The sequence below is a fragment of the Pygocentrus nattereri genome, chromosome 5, assembly GCF_015220715.1.
Source record: "Pygocentrus nattereri isolate fPygNat1 chromosome 5, fPygNat1.pri, whole genome shotgun sequence".
NCBI lineage: Eukaryota > Metazoa > Chordata > Actinopteri > Characiformes > Serrasalmidae > Pygocentrus > Pygocentrus nattereri.
The window spans coordinates 26,520,708-26,535,699 of record NC_051215.1 but is presented as its reverse complement, the minus strand read 5'-3'; the positions used below and the strand labels follow the sequence as shown (position 1 = coordinate 26,535,699).

At 38.1% G+C, this 14,992-nt stretch overlaps 1 protein-coding gene across 4 annotated transcripts in view; it reads right to left on the bottom strand.

The window, feature by feature from the left end:
- Nucleotides 1-199: 199 nt before the first annotated feature.
- Nucleotides 200-14,992, bottom strand: part of pde10a (phosphodiesterase 10A) — a 186,747-nt gene continuing 171,954 nt past the window's right edge. For 3 of the 4 annotated variants that reach the window (XM_017694079.2, XM_017694080.2, XM_017694077.2), the window contains exons 17-22: nt 14,204-14,359; nt 12,297-12,469; nt 12,042-12,153; nt 11,789-11,869; nt 10,489-10,577; nt 200-3,597 (exon numbers count right to left, since the gene is read on the bottom strand). In XM_017694079.2, coding sequence (XP_017549568.2) covers nt 3,477-3,597; nt 10,489-10,577; nt 11,789-11,869; nt 12,042-12,153; nt 12,297-12,469; nt 14,204-14,359 — 732 coding nt within the window. In that variant the 3' untranslated portion in view covers nt 200-3,476. The remainder of the gene's footprint in view (nt 3,598-10,488; nt 10,578-11,788; nt 11,870-12,041; nt 12,154-12,296; nt 12,470-14,203; nt 14,360-14,992) is intronic. The other variant, XM_037538615.1, reaches the window with a different exon arrangement.

Here is a 14,992-nt window from a genome sequence, read left to right as displayed (position 1 = left end):
AATAAATGTACAGATCAGAAATAATCAGCTGTTTGCTGCAACTCTTTTTGTGTGACTGCACTTATGTGTCCTCCACTAGGGGGAGGCACACATCACACTCCACACCACGCTGGTCTGCTCACATGTAAGGCACTGAGGATGGTGAGGACGGCCCCTCTGACAATCATGCAGACGCCCAGAAAGCCAAAAGCACACAAACTTGTTTTTCAGAAATATTTAATAAAATTAAATATAATAAAACTGCTCTTATATTTACAGTCAAGACATTCCTCATTTATCTTGGGCAACAGTATGCAGTGGGTCTACATGACCATTCGCTTCTTCATGATGCACAATTTTGCTCTGTACAAAACAAAAAATGCGAACTTTTTTTTCTGTATAAAAAATATAAGTTAATTTAAAATTGAATTCTAATTAAGAAAATAACAATGGTAATAATCACTGATAAGTGTGGTAATAATAGTAATATAATAGGAACAATAATATTTATAACAACCATAATAATAATAATAATAATAACAACAATGATAATAGTCTCTAAACATAGTGCATATGAGGGGAGAAGAACCGGGCTGTGGATGATCTCAGTGAGGTTCATGAAGCTGTGTAGTTCCTCTTAACTCAGACTGCTGCTGTGTTTTTTTCATGGAGGCTTGGGTGGGGGGTTGGGGGTATTTATGGCATTGGCCGAAAGCTAGTACACACGCGCACGCACGCATACACACAGGACCAGAAAGTGCATGACTGCCTAAGATAGCACCATAAGAGTGTAGCTTACATCTCCAAACATGAACTGCTCCTACATACATTGCACATGTGCCGAAAAAAAGAAAAATAGTTATGGGCACATGCTCGATACACTTCACTGGAAACTGTTCTTGATTCTTGACAGACACACATATCTGATGGTGAACTCCTTTGGTACCCAAGAAACCCTCAATAAGCTGTGTGCCATCATATTAGTTACAGTCACTCATCAGTCCTGCTGTGTTTACATGAAGGCTTTCAGAGCGCAGCCCTGTCTCTAAGAACCCGACCTCTAAGAGGCTGAAAAAAACAGAAACGTGATCAAACTGACGCGAGCCAATTCAAGCTGAAGCAGGATGCTGACTGGCTGAGAAGGAAAGACTATTTAATCAGGGAATTCATCTGTTTTACTTAGGATTCACCTTTCTAATGATTTCTGCCCGTTTTTCTATTCATACAAATTAAATGCACCCTAGTTATGTGATACTGCTGTGTCATCTGCATGTATGTGTACAGTCATATACAAATGCTTGAACATCCCTGATCAAAGCACAGTGAGTTGATCTTCTCAGTGAAAATATATCAACATTTTCTCTGCACTTAAAAGATTTTGTGTACAATTTCCATTAATATAACCTGTTAATATTAACATATTGGGAAAAATAAAACGCAAAATATGCAATGCGGCATCACTTTCGTCACATTTTGTTTAATTTTTATTTTTCATATGTTAAAATCAGTAAATAAACCATAACTGTGCAGTAAAATGTGCAGAAGTGTGTTCTCTGTAGAGGATGTATTAAATCATTTTCACTTAGCAAATCAACGAGGCATTTGACTGGGGCACCAAAACTTTTGCACACAACGGAACAGATTCAGAAGATTTCATTTTTGGCTTTTTTATCTCAGTTGTATCTTCACACACTGTCGTACAGTATTCAGTATTTGGAGTTTCACTCTAGCTAAGAGTGCTGATGTTCAAGCTCAGCCAATAAACCGCCTTCATCTCCTCTGTGACTTCAGCACAGAGGAAACGGCTCTCGGTTTCACTGCACATCCACACTCACTACCATTTCACCATTTTTTAAATAATTCAAAACATCTAAATGGAAAGACAATGATTGCTTAATTGCTTTGTTACTTTAGGATTGAGACGTTCTAAAGACTTTCAAAGGATCTTTAATTGTCTAAGCCTTTCACTTGTTTTTGACCTGATTGTTTTTCTTCACTAAAATCATTCAGTGTTTTAACTTTAAAATAAAGTACATCTGTATGAACCTGGCTGCCTTCAAACTTCTTCTAATAATAAGTTAACACAGTAATAATCTGCGTTCAGAAAACTAAAAATTTAAAGACAATCTGGTTACTTACTTTTTACATTGAATCATTTTTACAGTGTGATCTTGTTCATTTTTCAGCAAATGTCTTATTTAATTTTATAGACACTCCTTAAAAGTGCTGCTTTAGAATCTAACATTTTGGGGGAAAGAGCAAAACATGACCGGAACTGTAGTTTAACTTCCCTCTGCTCAGAGAACATCATCAAAAAGAATTAAGCACTGAAGAAACATTCAAATCATGGCTCATTATGTGCATAAGATGTCCTTTGTATGTCGTGTCAATTCATCAACAGTAATCCACCCTATTTTATTTGTAAAAAATAATCAACTGCGCGACTGACACTCAGTACCATTAGCAGTCATCCATTACTCTTAATGAGACTATGCTGTTATTACTTCACGTGTCGGCTCCACTGTAACGTTTCAACATTCAGTGTGGAACATGCATTACTGGTTTCCCTGGAAACGAACGGATTGCCCAAGGTCAAGCTCTATTAGGACTAGAGGATCAAAAGCTGATTTGTACATCAGTTTGAACGGTCATAGATTTCGGTGGAGGAACATTGTGACTCTCGTGTGACTCCGGTGAGGTTCAGAATTATCTAACTTCTTCCGTCACAACAGCTCTTTGCTTTGGACAGATGTGCTGCAGGGTTTGTTTCTTTTCTTTTTTTCTCTTTGTACTCCTCCCCACATAGAATAGGCTGTATTTCTTCATTCAAGTACTGCAAACGTTTTTGCGCAAATTAACACGAGGCCGCCGGTGCGGAGCGCTCGGCTGCGCCCCCGCGCACCTTCGTGAAACATTCCTTTCGTCTCTCTTAAAAAATAGCAACTCCCAAGCAGGTTCTGCTCGTTTTTTTTCTTCACCACAGCAGGAATAAGTTGCTATTTCAGACGACCTGAACCCCAGTTACCAGCTGTGGAGCTCCGACTTGTACCGGAGGTTCAGGTATTAAGGCCTCTTCAAATATAAGACCACAAAAAGAAACACAATTTGAAAATATAAAAATGAAATTGACCCCAAAACCAAAAAAAAAGCAAAAGCGATAATCAGAGGAAAACTCTTGAAGCTAAAGAAGTCCAATTCTGACCAAAAGTGCTCCCACCCAGAGCAGGGTTGTGGTGACTCGATCCCAAGTCCTGGCTGTTGACCACGAGAGCCGTCAGGGTCAGAGCTCTACACCTCCATCACCTGCTGAGGTAACTCTATGTTTCATTTTTTATTTTATTTATTTATTCATTTTTTTAAGTTTTTCCTTTAGTTGCTCGGTGAATATCACCTTTCCTGCCCGGCCTCTCTGCTCCCCCTCGTCTCCACCAGAAGTGGGACTGTTCTAAAGGAAGTCCAGTGTCTCTGGCAGGGTTCGGGCAGTGCTGCAGTCAGGGTCAGTTGTCCACTTTGACCGGTCCACTCTCCGACAGCTCGCTCGGGTCGCGCTCCTCAGACGGCACCCAGGTGGATGGCTCTTCCCCTCGTACTATTCTCTCCCACTGGCCCAGGTTCTCCCTGCAAACACAAGCACATTTCAGAAAACACCTTAAAATGTATTTAATTAGGTACTGAAATGAATATTTGAAATATTAACATTACAGCACTGTCACAATATTACATCTAGAATTTCTGCTACAAAGTGTGATGTAATTTGGCATATATTATTTCTAACTCATGGCTCATTAAAAAACAAGCAGATCAATTCTATAAAACCTTCAGTCAGTACCACACTGTGTGAGCAGAAGAGGAGATATTTTATATGTTTTAGGCCTGAGACTACTTTTTCATTCCAATATCAATAATGATACTGAAACCTAATTGGCTGATACTGATAACTAGGGGTGACAACCTTTAGGCACCTCACGATTTGACTCGATTACAATTCTGGGACTGCCATGCGCTTATAAAACAATTATCGATGTATCTCTTTTTCTATACAGGATTTCTATTTTCTCACTGTGTGACAACTTGGTACTTTTAAACCAAAGTATTTGCAATGATCCATAATGCATTTATGTCCAATATGTTTTATTAATAAATCAAATGGATGTGGCAAGTGAACTGGTAGGCTCTCATTCACTGCTCTTGTTTGGAGCACATGAGATGGCGCTGCCACTAATCTGCGATTAAATTCGCAGTAAACGGCAGAAACAGACAAGCTTTTGTTTTTGCATTTAAGGTTTTAAAATTAGCTATTTTTAACTGAATAAAGTCACTTTAGACGATCATCTAAAAGCAGGCTATCAAACTACTAAACCACTCGAATCACCCTCATCAGGAAAAACTGAACTAACTACACGCAGATTCTGACTTTCATCACTGACGTCCAGTGAGAGCAACAGCAATGGCATGTTCCAACCATTAAATGAGTGAGTGAATATATCATTTATATCATGTATACAGTTCATGGCTCTGTGATTATAGCCTTTCAGTCTCATATCATAATATTTCATCTTGGTTCGAGAAGAACTGGAGCTTTTGTTAGCTCTTCTTTCCCAGTGTTGTCTGCCGAATTTCTGATACAGCCTGTTAAAAGCTGTATTTGAGTGAGAGGGCTACAGTTGTGGATTATATCACAGCAACAGTGCAAGACCAGCTGGGCTTCAGGGTGGGTGATCTGAAGGGTCTTTAATGGCAATAAAAAAATAAAAATGGCATTAATAATTAACATGATTGGGTCATTCTTCATTTGACCAGGTCACAAAGGTTGCAGGGTTTAAAACTATGCTTAAAATATAAGACACAGCTCCAAAAGTCAGTGAGTACATTTACACAGTTGACCTTTGATTAAATAATACTTTTTCTTCATAATTTCTCACTTTTCATTTTTCTTTGTTTCATAGTTGCTCTGCATCTGTAAAACAGCTTGTCACAAAACCACATTTCAACATTTGAGAAAACAGGTTTAACTTGGGAATTTGTATAAATCAGATTCATGTTTCCTTTTTTATATCATTAACATTATGACACTTTTACAAAATATGTCAAAATACGTTTTATTTAAAAACGCTGAGAGACATTTTACAATAAGCTGCACTACTTCTGAGGAAAAGTTTTCTGGTGGAGACGGGAGGAAAGCGGCTATAGCTGAGCTAAAGTTTGAAGTTAAGTAAAGTAACTTAAGTCTCTGTTTACGTTCATACTTTTTTTCCTATACTAGGACATTAGCACACTGAGACATACTGGGCATAAAATGTTGTGGCTCCCAAGGTGGTTTGATTTTGTTGAAAGGACAAAATGGCTCTTCTTAACATTTTGGGTTGTGACTCCTGACCTAACCTGGATTTGAATTCAGAGCCGGTCGGATTTTTCGCTGCACACACCCACTTCCAAGTTCCGCCCTTTGGTTTCCATCAACACTATGTTATAAATTAAAAATGAGAAAATCAATGTTTTCCAGTTGTGGATCGATTCAGAATCGTTCACGTCTGCATCGCGATGCATCTAAGAATCAATTTTACTAATTACTATTAGTAATTTCCTTTATCACAGCAAAGACAAAATGCTACTGATGTGTGACTTATATTCCTAAGACAAGATAAGGTAATCCTGTATTAGTCCCACAACGGGGAAATTCCTATTCATGTGTTTTCCTGTACAAATACGTCTGTGAAACAAGTTAAATAGAAGTTGATGAACACTGAGCATCATTAGATCACAAAATAAATGCAACTGCAGCACTAGGAAATCGTATGATTAACAAAGAACAGCAGACGAAACGGCAGAAAACAGACAAGCTTTTGTTTTTGCATTTAAGGTTTTAAAATTAGCTATTTTTAACTGAATAAAGTCACTTTAGACGATCATCTAAAAGCAGGCTATCAAACTACTAAACCACTCGAATCACCCTCATCAGGAAAAACTGAACTAACTACACGCAGATTCTGACTTTCATCACTGAAATTCTTTCCCAGTGTTGTCTGCCGAATTTCTGATACAGCCTGTTAAAAGCTGTATTTGAGTGAGAGGGCTACAGTTGTGGATTATATCACAGCAACAGTGCAAGACCAGCTGGGCTTCAGGGTGGGTGATCTGAAGGGTCTTTAATGGCAATAAAAAAATAAAAATGGCATTAATAATTAACATGATTGGGTCATTCTTCATTTGACCAGGTCACAAAGGTTGCAGGGTTTAAAACTATGCTTAAAATATAAGACACAGCTCCAAAAGTCAGTGAGTACATTTACACAGTTGACCTTTGATTAAATAATACTTTTTCTTCATAATTTCTCACTTTTCATTTTTCTTTGTTTCATAGTTGCTCTGCATCTGTAAAACAGCTTGTCACAAAACCACATTTCAACATTTGAGAAAACAGGTTTAACTTGGGAATTTGTATAAATCAGATTCATGTTTCCTTTTTTATATCATTAACATTATGACACTTTTACAAAATATGTCAAAATACGTTTTATTTAAAAATTCATTTGTCACAGATTGTGGTCACTGCTGTTATTAGGATACTACATTTTAACACACATTTATTAAACTGCTTCTTTGGGTCAAGGCTCATTAGAAAGAAAGCATCACACAACATGAGAAGGCGAGTCACACTTGCTTATTATATTTCATTGACTTATTAATTTTGTTTATCAGGCAGCACATAACTTCTATGTATCACTGGTGTTAAGTGTTTTAATGGCTGAGTAATTAAAATTTTGTCGAACTAATGCCAACACTATTTTTATTGCTAATTTTAAATAGTTGCACAAGGTCACCTGATGGTCAATGAGTCAGTCAGTTTACAAAATGTCACTGGAGTCACTGTCACTGGTGTTAAATATGTTTGGAATTAAGCTCTTCTTGTTGCATATATGATAATAGTAGATCTTAATAGACACATTAAGATTATTTAGTTTTGGGACGAAAGAAAGTGACTTTTTCTTTTTTACATGTATCCCCCGAATCTCCATGCCAAATGGAGAATGACCCAATTAATCATGTTACTGTGTTACCTTGGACACCAGTAATTATTTGATATCAAAACAAGCAGATAAAAGTTGGAAATAGATACAGAAATCAAATGTAAACATAAATCACTACATAACATACAGTAAGAATAACTCCATGCATGTAGGGGTTAAGTGCATTGCAGAGCATTAATGGCTTTTACACCATGAGTGGTAACTGTTGAGAAAGTGATGTGATTCAGAATCAGTCACGCAGTGAAGGCCTGAGTGTGCGTCTCGTCCCTGAAACACAATCTGTGCTTGTACACAGTGAGGACAGCAATACTACAGGGCAGACTGACCCAGACATGCAGGAAGGAAAAACCCACACTTCATTTTTAATCTGTCGACCTTTTATAGCAGTCTTCTCATACTATCTGAGCTCCAGAGGAGAGCGTGAAAACTGTAGCCTTTTAAAGCCCCTTTAGTGAGTAGCACTGATGCCACTTGCTTGTCCCCAGATATGGCTGGATAACACTGCAGGACACACTGCTTACAGTCCAGCCTAGGACCCACTAACTGATGCTGCCACAAATCTCTTTGCATTCCCCAAGAATCAAGGTCACCAAGTCTTTAGGTTGGCTCAACAACAGAGTGACCACCACATTGGCCCTACATGCCAAACTCTCTTACATAGAGTGGAAATTTGTATCCAGGCCAACAAATACAATGAACACCAGTATTAACTGCATTCACACTGAGATATATACATACTGAGAAAAGGTACAGCATTTTCATCCCCTCTTCAGAAACTGATGTTAATGCGTTTATGAGAAGAAACAAATATCAGAAGAAATGACTACTAGAAATTTATAACAAATGCATGCTCAGATAAATAAACAAATACCTCTAAATGGAAATTAAGCTGGAATGTATTTATTTTTCTCCAACCACATCTTTACTATGTTGGCTACAAGCCATTAGCAAGGGCAGATAATCATCTATGCTACTTTAAACAGAGGGGCAGAATATTTTCCAGTATGAATATAAGCTTTAGTTGATGATGGCCCAGACCCTGTTAGTGTGGAGTTTTGCAAAGTCTGTTTTCCAGACTAAGGATTCTATGTACTACAGCACATAGATGCTGTGCCAATTGTTTTAATAGTCCAAACTGCATGCAATATTCATTTTATCCCCAATTCATATCAAGTTTCTCCTAATATTATTTCTTTTTTTATAGATCAACGGCAACAACAGTGCAAGACCAGCTGGGCTTCTGGGTGGAACTATGGGTGATTTGAAGGGTCTTTAATGGAAAAAAAAATATATATTAATCATTTGTTTGGGCTATTCTCAATTTGCGGTTGGAAACCATTTCACAAAGGTTGCAGGGCTTAAAAAGGCTTAAACCATAAGGCACAGCTCCAAAAGTCAGTATGTACATTTACACAGTTAATCTTAGACTAAATAACACTTTTCTCTTATTAGTCTCTGATTTTTCTTTATCTTGTTTCATAGTTGCTTGGCATCTGTTGAACAGCTCATCACAAAACCAATTTTCAACATTTGAGAAACCATTTTTAATATAAACGATATTTTTTAGAGGTTTAAGTAAGGAATTTGTATAAATCAGATGCATGCTTACTTTTGGTATCATTAACATTATGGTCATTTAAAAAAAATATGTATTTTATTAAATATGTATTTTTATTTACTGATCAATCATTGAGTGCGTTTATATGGCCTTAATAATCGGATAACTACAGAAAATCAGATTTTGTCTGTAATTCTTTCAATGCATTTATATGCTCTTGAGTAATCAGATAATGGGGAAACTCTGGGTCTACATGAGTCAGACAGTAATCAGATTTCTGCCTTGCAATTAGCGAATAAACTCACGCATCGCTTTACTTGGAAAAATGAACATATATCATCTAGAAGATGAAGAAAATTTAAATCCTTCATTTTGTCAAGAATGTAGCTGGCTTAAGTGTCTCTACAAAGGTGTTTTGCTGCGTCTCGCGGCAACGCTTATTTCTCGCTTATTTCTGGTATAGCAGTTCCGCACATGCAGACTGAGAAAATTGAAAGAAATCAGAGTAAGAGTTTACATGTACTGAGATTCTGATTACCAAGGTAAAATCCAGCTCTCGTCATCAGATATCTTTTACTGAATTTCTAGATCAGAGTATGGTGTTTAAATGACCATTTCAATCGGATAACTGTAGAAATTCGATTACGATCGTATGTAAACACAGTCATTATCTTCTTTAACCACAGTAACTGCGAAGATGTTCTCTTTTACAGTAATGACCTGGTAAAGCACAGCTTCACTCTCTAGACATCCTTAACAAACACTGTAAAACTCGAACATGTCTGTAGTATTTTTAAACCTTACCAAACATTTTATGACCAATTGTGCTTAAATACCGTTAAATATTAAGTCGTAAATAATTGCAGCGATGACTGAAAGTGTGAATGACGTACTTATAGTAGGATTTTTGTATTTTTACTTTTTTCCACATTAGAATAATAATGATGTTAAACTATGAAATGACACCTACAAAATAACAGTAATCAGAAATGTTTGGCTTTCTATCAAATATAGCTGTTTAGTCCAGGGATGTCAAACCCAACCACTGCAAGGGCCATATTTAAAAATCTCCAGAAATCTCAGGGCCAGAGAATGTATTTTCATTTAAAATTACCATTGTACTATTACCTGAACTGGCCATCAATTATTCAAAATACACCAAAGCATACACATGAAATATAGGCACCTGTATTTTTGATGCAAGTTCAATAATAATTGGGATCAGTTTCTGAGCTGTTGAGCTGAATGTTACATTGGTTTAACTGTAGCTGAAACGCAGCTAGGATGTTTAGTGATATGAATGGTGCTGTGTGGCTGTGGTATAACTGCTGTAATAGAGCGTTGTTGAGGGGAGGGGTGGGTGTGCACATTACATTGCAGGGCATATTGGGGATTGTAGTACAGCACATTGTGAAATGGGCTAATATTGATAAAAAATCTAAATAATTTTGCGGGCTAGATAGGATTTTGCCTTGTGTTTGATATATGGCGTCAGTATATATGTACATAATATACACACACATACATATATATATATACACAGAGAAATAAAGAAGAAATGCATGATTTAAATGCATCATGCATAATTTAGTTCTCTTAAAGACGCATAAGTAATGTATCTACAATTCATATTCAGTCAGTGCCTCTAATGTGGTCACAAGTAATTTTACTCTAATGAATTACATTAATTACATTATTTTACATTACATTGTTACAGGGGCAATAATCACATTACTGTAACACAGTACTTTGTATCATTTTACCCTCAATACTGCATATTTGAGATTATGAAAAGTGTACTTTCAATCAGGTCCGAACTGTTGACTAGTAGTGTAGCTAACCAACTCCTAATGTACTACCAGTGCTGACTAGAAGTATATATGTAAGACAGCTTTAGGCAGCAGTGACTGGTGAGTAACTGACCTGCAGGCACTAAGAAGAGGAGCAGAGGGAGGGAACAGCTCTGTCAGGGTGGTGTAACAGGGAATGGCCACTGCATTATAAAACCCCACCTAGAAGCACACAAACAGCACAGGACAGTGAAACTCAGACAGTAGGCTGTATAAGGAACAACACTGACCATAACGTTCAACAACACACACACACACACACACACACACACACACACACACACACACACACACACACACACACACACACACACGTATACACTGTATATGAAGGGCTGGCAACTTATGTCAGTAACAGCATCAAACCCAGGTTGAATCCCAAACAGCTCTGTACTCCCTAAATAGTGAGCTATGAAAGTTTAGAAATTCTAGCCTCTACAGCCATAAAAGTGCATCATTTATGGAGTATGGATGAGTCCTAAATGACTATTTCTTAGTCACTATAATTTGCACAGTGGTTCTGCAGGTTCTAATATTTAAATTCCTATGTAGTGCACTATGTAGGGAGCATGGAGCTATTTGAGCTGAGTTTCAGCCCCAGCGTGAGAAGAGTGGCATTGCTGGATCAGTGCTAAATAAGACCTGCAGTGGTAATCTGGTGACCAAAAAGTGTTTATAAAGCAAAGTGTTGTGTTATCATATGTTCACTGTTAAATGTCAAAGTGTAAAAAAAATGTAATGAAATGATGCAGTAGAGAGCAATTGTGTATTTTCTCACATTGGCCACCAATTTACAAAAGCAATGAGCCACTGTGTTACTTATTTTTTTGTTGAAAATAAGCAACATAGCCTCTACAGAGAACACACTTCTACACATTTTGTTAATTTACTGAAACTGCAAGCATATATAACATGGCCTTTGCAAAGCTTATGGCACATTTTTTAATGAATGCTTTTCCAACTTTGCAAAACTCAGCCAATAAGTATAACTTGTGCACTAAAATTGGTAGAAAACATCACATTTAAATGTGTTATCTGTAGTTATTTTGACTCAGAAAATAAACAAAACATGTTATTTGACCAGGGGTATTGAAACTTTTGCATAAGACTGTATTACATTATTAATCAAGAACTTTAGCTGCTTCTTTTACAGTAATCTAAAAAATTACAAACTATACCTCAAAGGTTATTTTTAGATGTTTTATTCAATATGTATCTCAAATTTGTATCTCAAATTTCAAAACTGTTTATCACTGCACATCACATATTTTTTTACTTTAGCAGCAAATCTCAGAGACCCATTCCGTAAGTGTTGTACAATAAGGGCTTTTAAAGGCAGAGGTTGTTCAGTTTTGGTGCAGGTGCTGCTTTACCTGTCCCTGCGGAACCTCGTCCTTCTTATCCCGGTCCATCATTGGAATAGGTTGCATTCCTATCTTCTTCATCTCATCCCCCTGATGAAGAAGAGATGACAAGGAGAAAGTGCAATCAACCTTTACATATTTTGCCCACTTCCCCCAAAAATGCCCCCGTGTTTGACCACACTGAAGTTGTCTTCATATAAACGAATAAGATTCGAAATCTGCATTTTAAAAAGAGATGTGATGGAACAGCAGCGAAGTTCACCTCAGCCCAGAACTCTGCGTAGATGTCATTGGCTGTGAGGCGAGTGACAGGCCACAGTTTGGTAACAGAGCAGAGATCGCACGCAGTCATCATCAGACCAATCACGCGGTCTCTGCCATGGTCAAGAGACAAATCAGGATTAGGATATCATTAAGATCACGATAAGTACTGACCCGGCAACCCAGTGTAACTGTCCTCTCAAGGCACAAATATAAGCTTTGACTGAAGTGCCAGTGCAAACGAATGATCTCTGACCTGTGCGCATGGTTGTTCAGATCCAGTGCCCCTGTGCTCAGCAGATCGGCCAGCTGCTTGCGGTTGCCGAAGTAGAGTGCCAAGTCGGTGGCGATGATGGCCTTGCGGATGATCTCCAGCACCTGTTCGTACTCGCTGGAAGTCAGGTTGGAGAAAATATTGTGCCCTTCCAGCTATGGGAAACAAAGAGATCAATAAAAAAGCAAAAGCTCCACTTAGGAGGCGTCCGGCTCAGCTGGGGCGGAGCAGCAAAGCCGACAGGAGTCCTCTCCCAAAAGTGAGCAGCTGTTAGCGGCCCCGTTCGAAGACGGGACTTTCATGTAATAAAAAACTTTGGCGGGTGGGTGGGGAGGTGACAAACCGTGGTTCAGGCTTTGGTCTACGACTTCAAGTGAGGGTTAAGAATGACATCAATAAATCAATAAACTTACTTAAAACTGACAAAATTCATGATTGTTTTGCATAACATCATCTTTTTTTGCCTACTTCAGTTTACAAAGTGCTTAGTGATCAGCTGATGAGCTGAATAAAGTGTGTAACCATCGCCTGATCCGGAATCTTCAAGGACCAACGTGCTGCGTCTCAGAGAGTCGAAACCACCAAATCTTGAAATGAAGACAAATTGCCCTTAACTGTCCATTTGTATGAGAGAATAGGTTCCTCCTTGATCAAATCAGATTTATGTTGCCCCAGTAAAACAACATGGGCTAAGACCATGCTAACAAATTAGCAAGACTCACAAACTTCGGTCCACTTTTGCGTAATCGTAACTACCAAAAACAGTCATGATTCACTTTTACATTTTCCAACCTCTCTTTGTCCATTAGAATTAAACAGGCTGATTCTTTTGCTTAGCCTTTAAGACTTCTTTCTTCTTCTTCTTTCGGCTGCTCCCTTTAGGGGTCTCCACAGCGGATCATCTGCCTCCATCTTGCCCTATCCACTGCCTCCTCTACTTTCACACCAACCATCTCCATGTCCACCTTCACTACATCCATAAACCTTCTCTGAGGTCTACCTCTTCTCCTTCTACCCGGCAGCTCCATCTCCAACATTCTTTGACCAATATATCCACTATTCCTCCTCAACACATGTCCAAACCATCTCAACCTGGCCTCTCTGGCTTTATCTCCAAACTACTCCACCTTCACTGTCCCTCTGATCTGCTCATTTCTAATCTTGTCCATCCTCGTCACTCCCAACAAAAATCTCAGCATCTTCATCTCCGCCACCTCCAGCTCAGCCTCCTGTCTTTTAGACAGAGCCACAGTCTCCAAACCATACATCATAGAAGGACGCACTACGCATATATAATTGGGCTGCTTTCTAATGAACAAGGCACAATACTGGACAGCCACCGAGAACAGAACTCGTTTACATATCTCAGTCTTAAAGGCTTAGCGTTTAATATACCAGTAGTTCCTTGTGCCCAAAAGAATGTAATGTGATAAATTAAGCGATTATATATATATATATAAATAATGTATGTATGCATGTATGTGTATGTATATGTAAATATGTCAATAAAGAACAGTCAACCAGAACAGAGCTCTTTTACATATCTCAGTCTGTATAATTCTAAGGAATAAAGAGTGACTGGAAAATATTAATGTAAAAGTCAATTATGGTTGTTTGTTTTTTTTGTACTTAAAAACAACACAAAAGTCAGATTCAATACAAAAATTTAAATAAAACAAAAAACAAATGCAAGATATGGGTCTTTTTAAAAACAGCGTGCACCACTACTGTTAAAGGATCAAGGAGGAGTTACTTTCTTTTAGGGAAGTGATGGAGTCTGGATGTAGTGAGAGAGAGGAGGTGAAGACAGGGACAGGATGCGGTTTGAGCAGCTCGGTTTTCATTGTTGGAAGCCCAGAGGAAATGGATGCAGTTTGTGGGAGCTCTACCTGCAGGATAGACACAGTCTGGGAGAAATGGTGCTGTTCCATGGTGGACGTGGAGTAGAGGGCTGCCAGTGGATGGTCAAACTTCTGCAGGTAGCTGTTGCTGTAGCCCCGGTGGTCCAGGTCATGACACAAGCAGGCTATCAGCAGGCCTTTCCTCTGTGTGGGAGTGTATATATCAGGTAGAAACAAGAATCAGGCCATGTACAGTAAACATAAGGCTGCATGCACAATGTCAAAAGCGAAAATATTATATTATATATTATATATATAATATTATACATATATATAAATTAATTGAATTATTTTCTGTGAAAACCATATAAAATAACCAATTTTCAGTGTCTTCACTCAGTTCACCACCCACACATTTGCTCTGTTCTCCTCCTGCATGGCCCGCTCTTAGCGTGTGTGTGTCTGTGTGTGTATATGTGTTTGTATGTGTGTGTGTGTGTGTCAGGGTGGACAACATGGAGAGGCTGCTGACTGGCTACAGCTGCTAAAGTAGAACCCAACACTGGACACAGATATTTTAAACATCTGGTATCTTTACATAAACTGTTTTGGCTGTATTGATTTAAAAAACAATAATGTGGTGGGTCCACCAGACCACTGAGTAACAAACACATCAAAAGCCAAAAAAAAAGTGCCATAATTTTTGCACAGGCCACAATTTGTTTTTTTTTCCAAATGTTAAATTATAACTATGTGAACTTTTGAAAATGACTGTATTCAGTTCTGGTGTTGGAGTAAAATGATTACGTTCACAATCACAGAGTAGATCGAATTATG